Consider the following 19,504-nt stretch of genomic DNA (forward strand, 5'->3'; position numbering starts at 1 on the left):
ACGGTGTGGGTGATGCCACAGCCCCAACGCTGGCCTGAGTGCTGCATGGAGCTGGGACCTCCTGAGCTCCTCAGGAAACATGAGAAGGAGAAAGGCTGCTCCTTGACTTAGAGATAGAAGGGGGGAGGACAGGAGAATTTGAGAAGAAAAACGTGGCCTTCGTGTTATTTTCTTTTTTTTTTATCAAGTATTTGTTGCAAAAAGCAACTTCTTTAAAAACCATCTATAATTGATTCAGCATGTTAATTTTACAATTCTGTTCATGGGATGCTTGTTTAGACCCAGCCAGCCCCCAGGGGAGGGCAGAGAATGAGCCACTGTTGAGATTCTCATTGTTACAAGCTGTCTTTATTCCCCAGTGCAGCAGCCCGGGGCTGTGCTGCAGAGCCTGCAGGGCTGCATGTCTGTGTTGTCTGTGTTCCAGAGGGTGCTGTACACACTGTAATGACACTCCTGTGCTTCAGTGTTAGACCTTGTGCTGAAAGTGGTACAATAAATACATGTGCATTCAACAAGGCCTGCCTTGCCTGCTGAGAGGGGCTGACAGCTCCAGGGAGCAGGGTGGGGAAGGAAGAAAAAAAATCCAATGTAAAATAAAATCCAAGCTTCCTGCTGACCAGAGGTGTGTGGGGACAGATCCTTCTGGGCAGCAGCAAGAGGAGTCTGAGGCCACTAAACCATCCTGTGCCCCTTCAGACTCCCTGCACCTTTCATTAACCCCATTGCACCTGAGAGTGCCTCAGAAAGCCTGGGGTGTGCCTGTGCTTCTCCTTGACAATAGCATGATCCTGGAAGGAACTTGCAAGGGAAGGAGTTGATGTTTCATTGAGCTGTTCCAGGATTCCACAAGAGTTTCCTGGCACTGTTGCATGGCCAAATCTCCCTGCTGGTCCATTCCCCTGCCTTGGTAACACAGCAGCCTGTTCCCAGGGAACAGCAGGCTCTGGCACTGCCAATTAACAGTTTCTAAAGCAGCCCCAGGGGCTGGAGCAGCAGGAATTCCCTCCCGAGTGAGTGATGCAGCCTCAGCTGGAGCCTGAAGGGTTTGAAGAGGCAGAGCTGGAGCTGGGTAATAAGAAGATGCAGTTTGTTCTTAAGCAGCTTGGAGTCAGCTGTCCAAACTTGGATCTTCCAAACAAATGTCTCACCTGAGCAACTGATCAGCTCCAAACCTTCCCAGACACCAAACTGCCCTCAGGGACTGCTCAAGGTCCACACAAACAGTTCCAGGGCTGCTCTGGCAAAGTCCTGACCCTGCTCTGGGTTAGCTCTGCATGGTCAAGGACTGGAGGGTTAGCTCTGCATCCTGAATTCATCTGAGCTCCAACTGCAGCCTTGCTTTCCTCCAGCTCCACTGGAGGCATTTCTGAGCACACCTCAGACACAGCTCTGGGAGCCACTGCCAGTGCTGATCTCTTATCAGTTCTCTTTGCAAATAATTTCCCCCTTTTTTTATCAGGTCCCTTTGCTAATTGCAAAAAAGAGGAGCAGAAAGAACTGTTCATGCAGTGGGGACTGATGGAGCAAACCTCAGTGTTAGATGATCTGCTCCCTGCCCTCAGTTCAGTTCCTGTGTGCTGCTCCTGTTCTGGGAGCAGAGCCATTGCTCTGGTGTAACTGCGACACAAACACTTCATACAAAAACCTCATTTCATTTTCTTCTCCCTTTTTGCTCAGCTCTACACCCCCAGCTCTCCCCCACCCCTTTGGTTGTGCCTTTTCTATTTTAAGTCAGCAGTGCTGATTCTGTGAAAGATAAATCCAAGCCAGAGCCAGAGGAACACCCCCTCCTATTCATTATTGCCCAAAACCAAAGAGCAGCAGCCTGCCACAAACAGCCCTGGTCTGTCCTGAGCTGACAGGGATGTTAATTAGTGCTGGCAAAGAACAACTGAGATCCTGCTGAAGAAATGTAGCAGCTTGACTGTATTAAACAAAAATAATCTCGAGATTGTTTGCCAGATGAAAGGAGCATCAGGTGTCACCTACTGAGTGGGAAACCTGCAAACCTTCTTGGCTCTTGGATGGGCTCTTTGCAGTCACCTGGACCCAGGGGTGATGGAGAAGCTGGCCAGGAGCTGAGGGCTTTTCTCTCAGCTAGAGACACACGCACATTATTCCCAACCCTGCACACCAGAATGGAATTGTACACCTCAGCCAGAGTGAAATGGGCCTGGTTTTTGGATTACCTGCTGAAGGGAGGCACTGCTGTGTTGGACACACAAGCACATCCACACATCCCTGCCCAAACCATTCCTTACCTGGCTTGCAACAGCCTGACTTTTAAAATAAAACCAATCAGCATCAAAAACATCTGCCAAGACTTCCTAAACCAGAGCATTCACCACAGGCATCCCACGGTTCAGCTCTCCCTTTGGATGAAATCTTTCCCCCAGGTTTCCAGTCCTCATAGGCCCTTCTGAGAAAGCACAAACCACCTGCCCTTCCCAACACCAACTCCAGCCACAACAGCCCATTTTTCTTTCTCCTCACGTGAAGAAGTTAAAAAAAACCAACCAAACAAACAACCCAACCACTTCATTCTCTCTTCAGTGCCAGCTGGAAAGGTCAAAGTTTGATAAAATCAAATCTCAAAGTGACCTGATGGGACCCAGCTCTGTGGGACAGTCAGAGGTACAGACAGAGCCAAATTATTACTCCTGAAAATTCCAGTAGGAAATAATATAAAATAAAAAACAAAAGCCAACAGGTACCACAAGTGAAAAGGTGTCCTCAGTTTTCTGAGGAGAGAGCTGGGAACAGCACCACGCTGGAATGTGTGATGCACTTGTTCCGTGTACATTTTACAGCTGGGAGCAAAACCCAAATCCACCCCAGAGTCAGGAAGAATAACGAGGAGTAAGAGAGCAGCTCTGGGGAGATTTAGCCTGAATTTCTCTGTGGCTGAAGCAGCAGCCACAGGCAAATTCAAATTCCCACTCTCCACTGGACACATCTGTGGGAAGCAGCAGCTCCTGGAGAGTGACGGCTGCACCTCAGCAGCCCCAAGAGCCCCAGCAAAGAGGCACCAGCTTTTCTGTTGGGGAAAAAAAAAACCCAACAAATCCACTTCTCTTCCTGTCTGGCTGATCAAAAGGGTACAGTGAAACTGTATTTCTGGAATTAAATGTTTATTTAAATATGCAGATGACTTTGTTTCATTGCTACAAGGTCAATATTCGCTTTCAAATGGAAGCACTTTATTTGATTGAATTCTGTCTCCAGAAATGAATGGGCAACACCAGAACCTTTTACATTGGCAATGAAATCACAACACTGAGATGCCACCAAGATCTCGAGATCAGTGCTCAAACACACATACACACACATATACAAATAAAAAAGTGCTCGACATCGTCATGTTAAAATAGAATTTGGCTTCTTTTAGGTCTTCTGACATTTCAGGCAGGAAAACAAAGAACCCAAAGAACAATATGCATCAAACTAAATGAACTTCTGAAAAATACTCAGCATTAAACACAACTTTGAGTATCAGTAAATATGTTTCTTCTCTATTTACAGGTGTTAAGAAAGGGCATTAGAGACTTTTGCTGGGGATCGTGAAATTTCATAGGATGTACAGTCCACGCTGCTGGGCAAGATTAGTAAATCCAAGCAGAGTTTTTATAAACCAGTCACATATTTAGTTCTTCAGCATTTGCCAAAGGTAAATTCTACAAAAATTATTCATTACCCTGAATAACAGCAGCAGAATAAACATGTGCAGACTATGAGATATGACTGTGACTATTTCTTAAATAAGTTTTAAGATTCAGGCTTTTGGGAACTACTTGCCAAGTTTATAAAAACTCCATACATGGTCTTTTAATAAAACTTCAGGACTCAGTCAGTCAGCTAAAGCTAATGCTCCTTCTACAGCACAATTTCGAAACACAGACATTGCAATTGTTCCAATGTTCCACAGAGGCTGACAATAATATACTGTCCACCCAGATTAAATATAGAAAAGCAAACTTTGATCTAATTTTTACATAGATGGCACAACAATAGGTGAAAACGAATTCTTAGCTGCTGATTCGACAGTGCATTGGACACGAGAATAAAAATACTGCAGCTAAAAATAGTTTAAGGATATTTTTGCACACCTGTTAATTGTTCAACCCTTTAGATCCCCTGGCAGCTGGAGACCACGAAGCCTTTGCACAAAGCCACAGGTGCCAACCACGGGGATCCCATTCTGCTCTTGATCCGAACAGCTCCGTGACCGCAGCAGCAGCAGTGATAAGGCAGTGATTTATGGGTTCTGACCCTCCAGGCCTGCAGCAGGACAGCCCCAGCATTGGTGCTGCCTGTGCTCAGCACGTTTGGGTTGGGTTTAAATCACAAACCTTCTGCTGGTTCATGCTGGCAACTCTTAAGCACCATCAGACAACAGCTACAGCACGTACTGCAGCACCAAGGGACTTGGTAAAAACAAAAGTTGGCATCTTAAATGGAGGCAAAGGGACAGAATTACAAACACCACACGTAGCCCAGCTCAAAAATCACTTCATCCCCTGTGGGGACAGCCCAGGCCATCCCCAGCATGGAGAGTCTGAGATTCTGGGCTGTGTTTTGATGTGCTGACCCTGCAGGACAACCCAGCAGGCAGCAGGACAACACTCACCTGCCTGCAAACAAACCCTGAGAGGTTTCATTTTGGGGTCACTGCCCATAGTGGCTTCCATGTAACATTTCTCAACTTGTGGGATTGTACAGAAGATGCTGGAGTTGGACTAGAGCCAGTGGATTCCCCCCAACGAGGTGTGGATCCATGAATTAATTTGGCCCTCAGGAGCTATTTAGTGGCAACTGATTCTTGCAGGGCTCAAAAATGTCCATGACTGCAAAACCCAAGCAATGGTAACAATTCAGGGGAAACCCAGTTAGAATATGGAAGTTTGCAGAGGTTTAGAGAGGAAATTAACCCTTTGTTAGGCCGCTGAAGTCCAGATCATGTGATTTTTGGAGATATTGTAGCTCTTACCACTGTATGACATGATAAAGTGCAGAATCACTTATCCTACTTCTGCTTCAAACCAAACCATGTGAGAACGGGGTGGTCACAATTCCTGTCTGGCTGCTGGGTCCAGGTCCAGTCCATGACAAGGTGGGAGAAGGAAATAGTGCAGTTTCTTTTTTTTTTTCTTTCCTCTTTTATTTATCTAAAAAACTCTGTTATTCCAACATGAGCTGATGAGAACGCGCAGGAGGTCATGCAAAAAGAGAAGGCAGGTCTGAAATGCTGCAAAACAAACCGACCAACAGAAAACTGCAGAGAGATTAAACCACGAGCCACAAAATAACGTGACCCTGAGGAAGGTGGGCGCAGGCAAGGCAACAGGGCGAGCATGCAGGCTGAAACCAGAGCCAAACGGGGCCTGTGAGCAGCAGCAAGGGCTGCCAACCAAAATGCCACTGTCTGTGTCTGTGTGTGTCTGTGTGCGTGTGAGGAGCAGCAGGGACACGGCAGGGGGCAGACAGAACAAGCAGGAAAACAAGTACATACGTGAGCTTGAAGGGTTTCAGGAAACAGCAGGGTCAGAGGGGTTTAATACCTGGAATGAGCATCAGCCTGGATTTGAAAAAAGAGAAATAAAGGCTGACAAGCATTAGTGACCTTTTGGGGAAGGCAGAATGCTGAATGGTGCACGTGGATCAGGTTTAACAGACTGAGAGGCCAGTCCAGCTGCTGTACCACTGTCCCAGGGGAGGTTTCCCTCCTCCTTCCCAGGCTCTCTGGTGAGAGGACCTGCAGGATCAGCACTGAAGGCACCGAGTGAAATGCTGATGGACCAGTGTGCACATCCAGATGGACTGAGGGACGAGGGGACACAGGACAGACCAGAACATGCTTGGGACTCTCTGGCTATCCAAGGGCAGCCAGCAGCTCTCTGACAGAAGTTGGGAGGGATTGGGCTGGGAGAAGTGTGTGTTATGTTTGACAGAGGGGCTGTGCCAGGCTGGCAGAAGAGTGGGAGAGGCTGATAAGGAAATCTGAGCCACAAGTAGCATGCCATGGAAAAGAGCAAGCATCTGAGTGGTACTGGGATGGAATTTAGGTCTGAATTTTTCAAGTGGGAACTCCAGACAAGAGTGGGAGTCTGGCTTTCCATGGGTGTGTTTTAACTGCCTGCAGGGTAAACAGACCATTTTGTTTCTCCTTCTGTGACAAGCTCGCCCCGAGGTTCTTGCACCAGCACAAACACCTTTAGGAATCTAAAACATAAGAAAGACAAAAAGAAAGAGACTGGATTAGAAAGAGGCTGGGGAAAACGGGGTCCCTTAAGAGCAGCTCTGCCTGCAGGAGGTTAAAGGAATAAAGCAGTGAAGCATCTACTGGGTTACAGGGCTTAGGAAGGCTCCTGACTCAGACAGAAACCCCTCACCCTCAGCCCTTCCCTCCAGCCTGGGATGAGCATCACTGGGATTCTGCTGTGCTCTGGGAGGAAAGCACAGGAGCAGGACCCTGCCAGCACCTGCTTCGTGCCACTGAGAAAACAAACAGCTTTTTCATTTTCTGTCAGCAAAGCAGCACTGCATCTGTTCAAGTGACAGCTCCAGAGACCATCAATGACACTGAACAACAACAGGAAATTAAATCAAAGAATTCGCAGAGGGATCCAGAGCTTTCCTTTCCACCACAGGCTGCAGAGGCCTTTCCTTCTCAAGGGAAGCCAGCAAAATGCAGGCCAGGGAACCAGCCCAGGCCTCCAAAGCCCTCCTCTGGCCCTGCCTGTTTCCCACAGACTGGGGACTGAGGACAAGTTTTGCCTTCGGCCAAGTGAAGCTACAATCCAGGACATGATTTGGCCCAAACTGCTGTATCCAAGGGAATACAGGATGAGTCCAAACTTCCCTTGCATTTGAGAAACCAGGGGAACCTTCTCACCCACTTTGCACCCACTTCCATCAAACCCTTCCAAATGACAGCACAAAGGAGTTTCCAAAGGGCCACAATAAAATATTTTTCTTGAGAAGATTTGCATTTGTGCTTAGTGTGAGAAGCAACTCTGGGTCATTTGCTGTCCCTTAGGAAAGTTAAATGCCACTATTTTCTGCCACTAATTAATGCCATCTACTAGTTACTGTCATTTAAAAAAATCAAAACCCAAAATCCCACAGGAATGAGAAAATATAATGTTTATTAGAAGAAGACACCATGGTACATCGAGCTATAAAGAGATTCCTGACAGATGATGATTCTTTAAAAAATAAGAATAGAAACAAGACAACCACACTGGCCAGACTGAACAAACCTTAACACAGAACAGCAGTTCCTATGCAAGTCCAGGTGAGGCAGCTGAGTAACCAAAACCACTTATCAACATCAGAGGGGCTGAGCAGTTACCAAAACAGCTGGGTTAAGCAGAAGAACAGCCTATAAAACCATTTATATTTATACACATATAAAAGGATAAAAACAATTCAAATTCAAGTAACTTTAGTCTTTAAGTTATGTTATATACAATTTTTTTTTATACTGGGAGAACTAAGGGCACGTATTTAACAAAAGGATTTTAAAAAGCCACAGTCCAGTTTATAATTACCAATTCCTAAATAATTTGGCAAGCATTAAATAATCAGATATATCCTAGATAAAAAGTGCATCAGCATGGTTAACTTTTACCTATTTATTTATATAAGTCAAGGCTCTGCACGATGGTTGCAGCAAACAGCAGAGCTGCAGCACTGGGAATGCCAGAGCTGATCATAAGGAATTACTGATATCATCAGAGGTGAGGGGGAACAGGAGCCAAAATGTTTATCAGCCCACAGCTCCAAAATAGTTTTTATCAAGAAGTTCAACCTCCCAAAGCAGCCTCCACTCCTGCATGTCACCCAAACAAACCCCGGGCTGTGCTGGAAGGGGACGTGGCCGTGCTGGTGGGTGCAGGGCAGGGCTTGCACAGAGCTGGGTGCTCCACGCAGGAGTTTTTGTGTCACACGATTTCACAACACCCCTCAGTGAAAGACAGATTTGTTGCCAAGCAGATGATGAGGTACCATAGTCAGCGACACAGGGTGGTCAGTCTCGAGCTGAAAGGCCCAGCCAGCTCCTGTGTTTGAGAGTTCTCAGCACCAGCCAGGTACAGAAAAGCCCTGTGAGATGCTACCCCCGGGTGTGCACAGAACAGCTCGCTGCAGGAATCCCAGGGGAGCAGAGCCTGCAGCTCTCCTTTCTATTCAGGACAAGAGTGCTGTTTGCACTACATGGACACACAGTCAGGGCAGCACCTCCATTTCAGAGCCGACCTGGTACCTAACAAAGTCTTTCAGTGATGGAGATATGACATGTGCATTCATCTCTTCTAAAGAAAACCTTCTCAAACAGAGCTCTTAAAACAACCGTAGCAGCAAACCGGGAGAATAAAGGGTGGACAGGCCTATGCAAACCTACTCAGAGATTTTCTGAAGTGGTTTGTGCACATCTGGAAAAAAAAAAAAAGGCAAAACAAGATAGGCATTACTGTTCTTTTTGTGACAGGGCTTGCCAACACCCTCTGAGCAGAGGCACCCCTGTGAATGTCATCAGGAGCCCTCACAGGGACTGGCAGGGCACAGACCCAGCTTGGCTCCTCTCAGACTACATCAGGAGAGCACCTGCGGCACACAACTTACCTGTCCTGCTCAGCTCAGCTCTGCAGCAGAGCCCTGACAGCACAGGCTCCAGCTGAGTGAAACAGCAGCCTCTCACAGAGCCCTGAGCAGTGGCACTGAGCTGCCCCTGGCTCAGGCACAGACACAGCCCAGCCAGGCAGGTAGGGCTGAGCCAGGACAGTCTCTGCTGGCTGGGGCAGTCACAGGGGCTGCTGTGAGCTCCCACCCTTCTGCCACCAGCCTTTCGTGGTGCCAGCTGCTCAACCTTCCTTCCAGAAAGAGGAAAGGGTTACTAAAGTCTGCAGAGTTTGCTTTAGTATTTACAAAGTTATCTTCAGGAATGTCATTGCTTCTATTTCAAGGACTGAATCAAGTCACTTCTACCAATACCTTAAAAATCAATTTGCAGCTTGCAACAAAGTTCACCTTATAAACACAGCAGCATTTCCTCCAAATCTTTATGCTGCATTCTAGGAAGCATTCTCTTTTAGCTTTTCTTTTAAACCGGAGACTTGAGAAATAAAAGAGGTAAACATTGTTGTTTCTATACATTAAATATTCACAGATCCATTTGATTTTGTTCCTGAAATCCAGCAAAATTACTGGAAAAACTTTAAATTATCTGAAAAAGCTCCACTGGGGCTACAGACATGGCTGCAGCTGTATCAGCCTTCACCCTGGCACAGTTTGTGTTTTTACTCTGATGGAAAGTGTCCCTGCCATGGGAGAGGGTTGGAATGAGAGGGTCCCTTCCAACCCAAACCAGCCTGTGATTCCAGATTCCCAATCTTTCAGCTTTGTTCTGGATATAAAGAGGAATGGATGATCCATCTTTCAAAGGTTAATAAGAACCAACAGAGGGGGCTAAACTTTTTGGACTCTTTTGCATCTTAACTGACCATGTATTTGCCAACAGGAACATAAAACTACTGTATTATGGCAAAATAAAACAAGGCCCAGAGTTTCACCTGCAGCAGGCAAGGCACTGCACTGATTAACACCCAACCAACACTGAACTGCTCAAGTGCAGTGCTGCTTTATGGGTACAGTCCTAGTTCTCTCTTCCTGCTGCCCATAAACCCCAAAGAAAATGGTTCAGTTTGCTTTTGACTTGGATGAGGCTGCTTGTTTCACACCAAGAACTCTCAAGTCTAGGAGACACAATAATCTGAAGGATTAAGTAACAAACATTAATTATTTAACTCAGTGGAATTCTCACATCCTGGTTTGAAACAGGGCTAAAATCTTTTGATTTCTCAGTGTATCCCATTACCAGGTGTTCAGCACTGGCATTTACTCCAGCCAGGTCTGCCCTGCAGCACTGCTTCCTTACACAAAACATTTGGGAGGAATTAAAAGCAACAAACAGCAGCTTTTGGGGTCCAAACTCTGAAGGTCTCCATTGATCTCATGTAAGCAAAAATTAAACCATTAGTTCTGGTCATCTGCACAGTAAATACATCTGAAATGTAGCAAGGTGGGAATGAACAGAGGAGCTTTCTCAATGTTTTACCCATTTATCAAGGGCCACAGAGTGCTGTGTAGAGGGTTTTTGGTAAGATCTCTCCTTCCACACACACTAAACTAAATTACTGCCAGTTTTCAATCCAAAGGGTCCCCAGAGCACGACAGGCTCTGAAAAGCTCCCACACAGACATAAACCAGCAGCGTAAATATTCCCTCCATAAAGTTCCACCGAGTGACTTTGGGACAAACAGTTCACTTGTGGATGTGTCTGAGATGCCACCTGGGTATCTGAGGGGAGCCTGAACGATCCCAAAGGGCTCTGTGCTTCCTGCACTAAGCTGGGCGTGCAATGGCAGTGACAGTTGAGCAAACACTGTCCAGGCAGGGCTGCATTTCCCCTCTGCTTTCAGGAGTCCCCCACACTACCCTTCTCTGAGCAAGAAAAGCACATTTTGCAGTACAACAAGCCATAATTAGTCCACGTACGGAATAATGCACTTGGTGGCATTGTACAGACTCTTAAAAGGCTCTATCTGCAACACAGAGCAGCTTCAGGCTTGGATTATCTCTGTGAAAGCAAATAAAACAATAATAATAGCATTAAATATAGGTCATAGCACCTTTGGCATTTTTGTCCAAATAGACTTCAACATAGGACGTGGGCACATAGCCCTCCTCATCTTCGTTCCTTCGGATCCGCGTCCACCCGTCCCCTTTGTCTTCTTCTATCACATAGAGCAATTCTCCCTCTGCCACAGAGATTGTTCCTTCATTCTGACCTGAAACACACAGCAACAGGCACTTCAGGCTGTGCTGCACAGCAGGAATCAGTAACTCAGGCCACGGGTGGACACAGCTTTTGGTGCATCCCTGGCAGCACGAACAGGGGGTGGTGATTCAGGAGGCAGCAGCGTGTACATAAAGAATCAGGAATGTGACCCTGACAGCAGAGTTTTGGTTCTTTCACTTGTAGAGCTCCTGTGCAACGTGAGAAAAATCCCTGTCTTGGTGCCTTTCTACAGAATCACACCAGAGCCTCACTTGCCCTTTGCTGTTTAAGGTTTAATGAAGGTTTCCCACTGGCCCTTGGCATATGAACGTAAAAAACCCCAGTCAGGGAAATGAGGGTAAACTTTGAGCGATACCTTCAAATGTATAGAGAGCTTTACACGTTCCTATGGTGGGTAGTGGTTCTTCATCATCAAACTCATCGTCAAAGTCTGTTGCAGGTACTTTCATCTCAGTCTCCTGGCTTTGCTCTTCTGTGTAACTGCCATCGGGGCTGCTCAAGAGAGGAAAAACACAGCAACTATAGCAACCAACCTCAGCAGCAGAGAGAACCTCGGTCAGCAGGCTTGGGGCAAGGGAAAACAACTCCAGCTGGAGCAGCTCAGTGATTCCAGAGCTTGTTGGAGCTGGCTGAGATAAGTAAGAGCCCTCATTATGATCATTAAAAGCTGTAAAAACGCACTGGCTCACAGCAGTGAGCGAGGGGCTGTCACACAGCTCGTCACAGAAAGCAGCTCTTTGAGGCAGGGTAGGGCAAGGGGAGGCTGCAGAGCTCTGGGTGTGCCTGCAGAGGCCCTGCTGAGCCCCAGCCCGTACAGATACTGTACCTCTCCCTGTCCTGGGCACAGCTGTTCACTCCTGATGGGTTCTGTGCCTCGTAGACCCCGCTCTGGCGCCGGGGCTGCTCGCTCCGCGCTGGCAGCCGCCCCTCCACCTCCGCCAGCCAGCCCTGCCAGACAGACAGACAGACAGTGTTCCCCCTGCTGGGACACGCCTGATACCCAGGCTACAGAACAGACTGGTTTGTAAGCATGTTCACATTTTGCTTTGAGTGGCAGGGGTCACTTGTTCAAATTCTGGATTGTCTTGCAGAAAAACACACTTATTGAAAATGTAACTGTGTTTTGGCACCGGGTCCTGGAAACACCCTGACAGAGAAGCAGGTAACAGCCAGCAGGAGAGGATGCTGCTCTAGTCACAACCAAGTAAAATGATGTGTGGCTGCTTAGAGCAGTCTGAGTAACACCAGAAACTCAGCAACTGCTGAATGCACAAGAACAAAAGCTGGGGAGAATGAAAGAGCCAGTGATTTCAAACGGGTAGGAAAGCAATGGATAGTAAAACCACATCTGAAATTAATGGGCTGTATCTGTTTATGTTCAAAGCATAATGTAGAAAGCAAAGTCTTTTCTCAGCTGTCTAATCCTTCTCATGTAATTATAATGGACTTCATATATTCCAAACACTCCCCTTCTGTTCTGGAGATTTTATATCACTAAGCAGCTTCCTGTTCATGGCAGACTATTCCTTAAAACATATTTCATCTGATGGCTTCTGCCTTGCTGTTAGTCTCTAAATGGTGCTTTGCATTTCTGTCACTCTGATTTTCCACAGACATCTGTAACATGATGCTTCAATCTATTTAATTAATTAAATAAGCATCTGAAGCCCTCTGGGCAGTCCAGAGAGCACTACATTTTCTCTTCACCTCCTCTTAGCACAATTTGTTTTCTGTGGCAAATTTAACTGTGGGCTGACTGCCACAGGAGATGGTGCATGGTTGTGTTACACAAATCAGCTCGAAGACCCCAATTAATGCAAGTGCTCCTCACACACCAAAGTGCATCAATACATCAGGAAAAGCCAGGAAAGCCCTGCTCAGACCTGAGCATTTGCTGAGCTACTTTTTACTGAAGTGTCTCTTCTCATACCTCGAATTTCTGAACTTCTAGTCGCAGCTTTTCAATGTTCTGCCCAAGCTCTGCCAATCTGTGGTCCACGCTCGCTGCGTCTCCCATCTGGGGGTTCTTGATGTACACGTCTTTCATCTTTGTTAAGGCATCTCTGAGGGGCAAAACAAAAATCAAACGCATTTAGTGCCCCTGGGGGTAAATGCCTTTAGTAAACTGTCTGTTCCTCACTCTGAGGTTCAGCCTAAGCCGTCACAAAGGGAACTGAGAACACCCAGATGGGGCTTTTGCCCTGTATAGAACCAGCCGTTGAAAAAGAACAGCAAAATTATTTGCCAGCAGAGAATTTACACTGTCAGAGATAAAAAACAGTGAGTTACCTACAACGTGAGAAGATATTTGATATTGATTTTTAGCCTGACATGGGTTTTTATGTACTACAACAATGCCTACATGCTGCCCTGGGGAAAATAATAATAATAAATCTCACAACCATTGCAATCTATGACAGCTCCAACTTTCTAGACTAATATCTTCCCAATTTTCAGGGCACAGACAAACAGTTGAATCATTATCATCCATCACGGGCTGACCTCCAGTTGAGAAAGTGGAACAAAGATGTATCAATAGCAGAAATGGAGAACAAACAAGAAATTCTCACCCTGCCTGTTGCAGTTTGTCTTTAGCAATCCAAATAATCTGAAAGATATTTATTTGTTTCACACCGCTTAAAAGGAAGCTGGCTCCAGATGGTTTGTGTTTGCCACAGCACAGGGACAGATGGACTTGAGGCTACAAAATGTGACCCCGCGTCCGGCCGAGTCCCAGGGCAGCTTCTCTCAGCTGCTGATGGACATTTCAGAGCTGAAAATGGGATTGTGGGCTGGTTTTAGGCACAACTATTCAGATTTTCTCTAGGTATTAGCTGGTGGGAGAGAGGTTAATGAGAGTCCCACGGCTCAAGCTAACACTCTTTATACTTTAGAGTTTCCCACCAAACTCCTGACAATTGCAATCCTGTGCCTTGGCCTTGTGTGTATGGAAACTGGGGAAAAGTGTGGGTGGCAAGGAAGTGGGACTGCTCTGTGCCTGAAGCCTTAAGGGACAATGTTGCAAACATATGACTCACAATTATTACTGTTTGTTTAACTCTTATTGAACTGCTGGTGCTATTTTCTCCATCATAAACTGTCTTCATTTAAACTTCACTCTGCTGCAATTCCATATCTGATTTTAGTGTTGTGTTACCTCAGAATCGATACAGAACAGAAAGAAAAACCTGCACAGAGGCAAACACCACAGAGGAAAAAACCAAAGCAATGAGAAATCATTAACCATGTGCAATTTTCTTTTCTTATCCATGCTAGAAAATATAAAGGAGAAATTCTGGGTTAGTAGGCAAAATAAATAGGTTCTTGAAAGCAAGCTGACACAAAATGTAGGCACATGTGTGCAAATGCAAAGCAGTATTGAGGAAGAGACCAGTCTTGAAATCCTCCAGGGAAGAAAAGTTCTGTGTCTCACAAACAAAACACTGAATCTTTAATGCAACTACAGAACGTGAACAAACACAAAGCACAAATACGGGCTGCCAGAATCAATTAAAAGTGTGTAGCTAAAATAGCCTTATTCTCAAGCAGAATGATAAATGCAGCTTTGTAGAAAAAGCATTCACAGAAGCACAGGAGTCATTATCTTCCTGCTTCCAGGAAATCTGAGCTACAGATCAGACTTTGGATGATGCCATCACCTCATCACAGTCTCTCCTGTTGGGATCTACCCACATCCACCACACACAGGGGCTCTGCTCAGTGCAATTTCACTTTTCAGTGGAGGGGTCTGACTCACCTTGAATCCATCTCTTTCTGAATGTCCCTGTTTAGTTCATCGACCTTTTGCTGAAGCTTCTTCCTTCTTTGCTCAGGGGGGAGATTGCTGAAGTCTTCTGGGCCTGCTCCCTGCACAGAGTGGAATGGAGGGTGGAGGGGGAATAAGGAAAAAAATTAATAATCAGAGTCTGAAAGAATCCTTTGGGATTGCATTTTGAAAGCAGCTCACAAAAACCTGTGCAAAATCACAGTGGTCTGAAGCATTGCTCTCATTTGTAGTGTGTTATCAGTCCCTGAACGGTGAGGAATCTGGATGCCCTCAAAATGATCCCAGGAACATCCTGCTTCCCTAACAGTGGCTAATGGAAGATCAGCTGGAGAATTCCAGAATTCAACAGCAAGGATGAGAAATTATCTACAGTTTTATAATTTTTAAATTTTTTTTTAAACACAGCTCCCTTCTCATGGAAAGCTGATCCTTCCTGCCTTCTCTCTCTCAACTACAAACAGCATTCCCATAAAAGCAGTTCCTGGCTTTTATTCCTGTGCCACAGTTGCACTTCCCCTGTGCACTGCTGACTGCCTGCTGGTCCAACACAGTTCATTTATGTCAGGGCACACCTGAACACACCAAGACAACAGAGGCATTCCCCACTGGACTCTGCAATTTAAAAAACATGCTGCTTACTTTCCAGGGTCCACATTCCACGTCAAAGTCTCTCAGTTTTTCCTCTCTCACTTGTACTCACATTAAAACCAGAAGTTATATCAAAGCCATGGAATCAGTCAGTTTGAAATCATAACCAAAGGGAAAAAAAAGTGAAGACCACAGTGGTTACCTTCATGTGATTCTGCTTGAAAACCCCTTTTCTGCCTTCTGCTATGTCTCCTCTTGATTGCCTCAATTTGATATAGCAGATAGATGACACATAAAATACATCCACACTCTTTTCTTCACAGTAACACCTATTTTTGTCTTGCCAGAAGGCAATGGAGGCAGACTGGGTGAGCTATACTGAACACACATTAATACTGATTAGTTCCACCAAAAAGGAGTGAGGTTCTTGTGCGTGAGCTTGAATTTGGGCAGGTTTCGATCGTTTTGGCTTCTGCTCATTCCCTGTCCCATTTCTAAGGGGGGACATGGGAGATAGAAGGGTAAAACCACAAATCTGAGTAACCAAACTCAGTGGTCCATCAGCTTGCTGAGAGCCTGTGAGCAGGGCTGGGCCATCAGTCCTGCTAAAACACCAAACTTCTCTCTGAGGAGAGGATTGAGAGGAGACACTGCCACACAAGCTGCTCATCAGACCATGCTCTGCACTGAATGTGCTGGGACTCTGGGACTTTCTCCTGCAGCTGCTGTTCAAAACCAAAGTCTGGGGGTGTCAGAGGGCTGGAGGACAGCCACACACAGGTCACCTTCTCCTCTGGAGTGGCCATTCCAAAGTCACAGAGCAGGCCTGAGGAAACTGCTGTTGTACTGATTGTCAGCCAAAGATGGCATGTGCTTCTAGTGAAGCCTTGATCATCTCTGCAATAACACACTTAAAATTCCATTTGTGAGACAATGAGAAAGCAAATTTAACAGAAATTATTAAGAAAGTTATGCTGATTCTGAAACTGCCCCCACACAGACCCCTACCAGTGCTTACATTACTTGATGTGCCTGGTAGAGGAGAGATCTATTTTAATTTATTCTTTAACATTTAGATTTTGCTTGACAGCAACTTCCACATCACAACAGATATGAGAATGATTCAATCTATTTTATGGATAATCTACACTGAAGCCACACACATCTTTTCAAGGCAAAGCATCTGGAGGCAGCTTCGTAAACAAACAAGCACTTACAGGAAAGTCAAGATAACATACTCTGATATATCCTCCTCATTCCTAAGCAGAAGAAACAGGCTTGAAAATATCCCCAGCTGCACATTAGTAGAATGCAACAGATAAAGTGAAATTTGGAAAAGCATCATTTTGGTATCTCATTTTTGATTCTTCAAATTGATTCAAGAGTTCTAAGCTGGACTATATCCAGCAGGCTCACAATGCTTCAGACCAAGGCAGGAGTGTGGCATGGAGCTGCACACCCAGGGCTGGGAGGTGACCTCACTCCAGGTTTAGGCTGTGCTCAGGAATTTCCTATCTGAAGCTGGAGCCCCTGTTCCAAAAAGGAGAGTCAAGGAGCAGTTTTTGCACATGCTGGGCACATTTCATGCTCTCAAGCACAAACACACCCGGGCTACCTCTCAAGTTGTGGACATTGCCTATGTTTTTAGAAATGCTGCAGCAGTGAGGTGAGTGGAAAGCTGTGCTATTTCTGATGTGCTGCTCACAAGGTGTCCTTGCAGAAAGAGATTGAGTTAGGATTCAGATTGTGCCAAGATGAAGGACTGTGAAAACAGAGCCTGTGTTAGGAGCAGTTTCTGGACTGAAGCTACATGTGAGAACATGAGCTTTTTCAGCCCCACTTTTGGCTCTTGCATAGTGAGGATCCAAGAGGAGATTACAAAAAGCTGCTTTTCTCCATCTGAGGTGAAAATGGGTCTCAGCCCTCCCTGCACATCTTTCCAATTTCTGCAATTCCCAGGGAAAGGCCATGTCAGCCATTTTTGGAGGATTTATTCCTACATACAAAGGCTTAACTCAGCTGCACACTTGCACTGTGACCAAGAAAATGAGTGAAAGTCTGCTATAAGCGCAGTGGACTCCCAGGACAGTGGCTTGGCAACAGCCAAAAGAAGGTGTGCACGTATTCCAGGCACTCCCATCATACCTCAGACCTACCACAGGTCTTCAGTGAGAAGCAACCTTGCTAAAGGAGCCCAAGAAAGTCACTGTGCTGCCAGAGCAGCCACAGGACCCAAAACTGCCAGAGGTGCTCGAGGTGCTCCAGGCCCAGCTCTGGTGGCCCATGATGAGCTGGACGAGCTGCCATGAGCAGAAGAGGCCCACAACGATGTGTCCAAGCACAAGATAAATGTAGAATCCCAGAATAGTTTGTGTTGGAGGGGATCTTACAGCTCATCTTGATCCAACCCCCTGCCACGAGCAGGGACACCTTCCACTATCCCAGGTTGCTCCAAGCCCTGTCCAGCCTGGCCTCGGGCACTGCCAGGGATGGGGCACCCTGTGCCAGGGCCTCCCCACCCTCACAGGGAAGGGAAAGAGCACCCAAAGGCACAAACTAGTGAGCAAGAAGACAGGCTGGAAGCTGACCCAGCTCAGGTGCTCCTGTGGATCCTGAGGTCCCCAAATGCCACCACTGGCTGTGACCCTCGCGTGTTTGCACAAGGTGGGGCAGCAAACCCGGCACGTTCTCCTGCTGAGGGGCTCTCCAGGGCCAAAGGAATGTGGCCAAGCTGAGGGACATAGCAAGGTGTGGACTGTCTCAAGCAAAACAGTACCTTGTGCATGGAGTTCAGCACGTAATTTGCTTTCCCAGGTCTGTTCACCCCTTCCCTTTCCAGCTCAGTAACATCTTTATCTTACCATAGTTCAAGTAACCTTCCCAGCTGCATCCAAGATGGAATTTAAGATTCACACAGACTCATATGTCTCAGTTTGCAAATTCAGATCAGATTGAGGTTGGTTAAGGTTTACAGGACTTGAATTAATGTCATTATTGGTTATTCTGAAGAACTACATAGGGCTGTAAAATGTAGGTGATAATGATGCAGATTTCAATACTGGACATGGAAAGCAAACTTGGCAGCTACTTTGCACAGAAAGACATGCATGGCTCTCTGGAAAAAGTCCAGCAAGCACAGACATCTTTATTTTATTTTTTTCCCCTTCTTTTAATGTTTTAATGTATACTTATACAGTAGCAGAATTGCTTGATACTGTTTTTCTACATTTTCATAGCCCTAGATTATAAAAGTGAAAACTAAGCTATATATTAGAGTTAATTTTTTAGCAGCTTATTAGAAGACTGAATTCTGATCACCTCTATTAGACTCCAGACCTGTGTATTCAGATTTATCTGATAAATGTCAAAAAAAGCAAACACAAAGAAGAAACAAATTTAACAGTTAATTTCAGTGTCATGTCACATGTGGCACAGTGCACATTAAAACACACACAGGAAATTGTGATTAAAACACAGGACAGGCATGCTGTAAATGTGCTTACCAGCTTGAGAGAAAGCTTCATGTAAAATTGGAGAGATACAGGGTGGGGGGAGAGAGAGAAAAAACAACAATGCATCAGTAGAAGAGGAACTTTTTGAGGCTGACGTTACAATAAAATGACACAATCCCCTTGCTGTTGGAAGGCAAAATGGGTCACACTAACAGATCTGTGCAAAAGTTCACAAGATGGGCTTGGGCAGCTGCCATGACCTGGCCAGAAATGGGAATGGGAATGCTGGAGCTGGGCACAGGTGGGATCAGACCTGGACTGACTGACGACAGCTACACCAACAACACTGGGAGTTCTCATCACAGCACTGAGGTGGGAAAAACTCACAGCTTGCAAATGCATAGCTGTCACTTCAGATCAAAAAGGTGCTGAAATGCATCAGCCACTTCATGGAAGGGCTCTGGGGGGGGTCAGCCCTGAGCCAAACCTTGGTGGAGAGGAGAGGAGCAGCTCCAGCAGCACCCAGCACCATGGAGCTGCAGGGAATGCCTGGTTCTTGGCTACAGCCAAAGGACAACACCCCTGGACTGTCCCTATGGACTGCAGAGCGCTGCCCAGGCAGGCACAGAAAGCCATTTCACATTCTTGAACAATTCAGAAATAAATACTCAGACTCAAACGTACTTTGGCCATAGTCGGACAAGGTCAGGCCCAAGGAGGAGGAAAAAAACCATCAATTCTCTTGACACCAAACTGGTTCTATGACAGCATGGTAAGACATTATTCAACCTCCTTAAATGATATACATGATCTAATTCT

General features: G+C 46.0%; 2 protein-coding genes across 28 annotated transcripts in view; one reads left to right on the forward strand and one right to left on the reverse strand.

The window, feature by feature from the left end:
* Positions 1-3,734, forward strand: part of USP20 (ubiquitin specific peptidase 20) — a 22,760-nt gene extending 19,026 nt beyond the window's left edge. The window contains exon 25 of the mRNA XM_038156267.1: positions 3,523-3,734. The gene's annotated coding sequence lies outside the window, so the exon portion shown is untranslated. The remainder of the gene's footprint in view (positions 1-3,522) is intronic.
* The window catches only part of FNBP1 (formin binding protein 1), a 96,948-nt gene continuing 77,627 nt past the window's right edge, over positions 184-19,504 (reverse strand). For 8 of the 27 annotated variants that reach the window (XM_038156279.1, XM_038156274.1, XM_038156276.1 and 5 more), the window contains 8 exons: positions 18,737-18,751; positions 18,552-18,587; positions 14,616-14,725; positions 12,789-12,921; positions 11,685-11,806; positions 11,214-11,353; positions 10,689-10,847; positions 7,125-8,432 (listed from right to left, as the gene is read on the reverse strand). In XM_038156279.1, coding sequence (XP_038012207.1) covers positions 8,398-8,432; positions 10,689-10,847; positions 11,214-11,353; positions 11,685-11,806; positions 12,789-12,921; positions 14,616-14,725; positions 18,552-18,587; positions 18,737-18,751 — 750 coding nt within the window. In that variant the 3' untranslated portion in view covers positions 7,125-8,397. The other 19 variants (XM_038156278.1, XM_038156277.1, XM_038156282.1 and 16 more) reach the window with 8 other exon arrangements.

The sequence above is a fragment of the Motacilla alba genome, chromosome 17 (genome assembly GCF_015832195.1).
Source record: "Motacilla alba alba isolate MOTALB_02 chromosome 17, Motacilla_alba_V1.0_pri, whole genome shotgun sequence".
Lineage (NCBI taxonomy): Eukaryota > Metazoa > Chordata > Aves > Passeriformes > Motacillidae > Motacilla > Motacilla alba.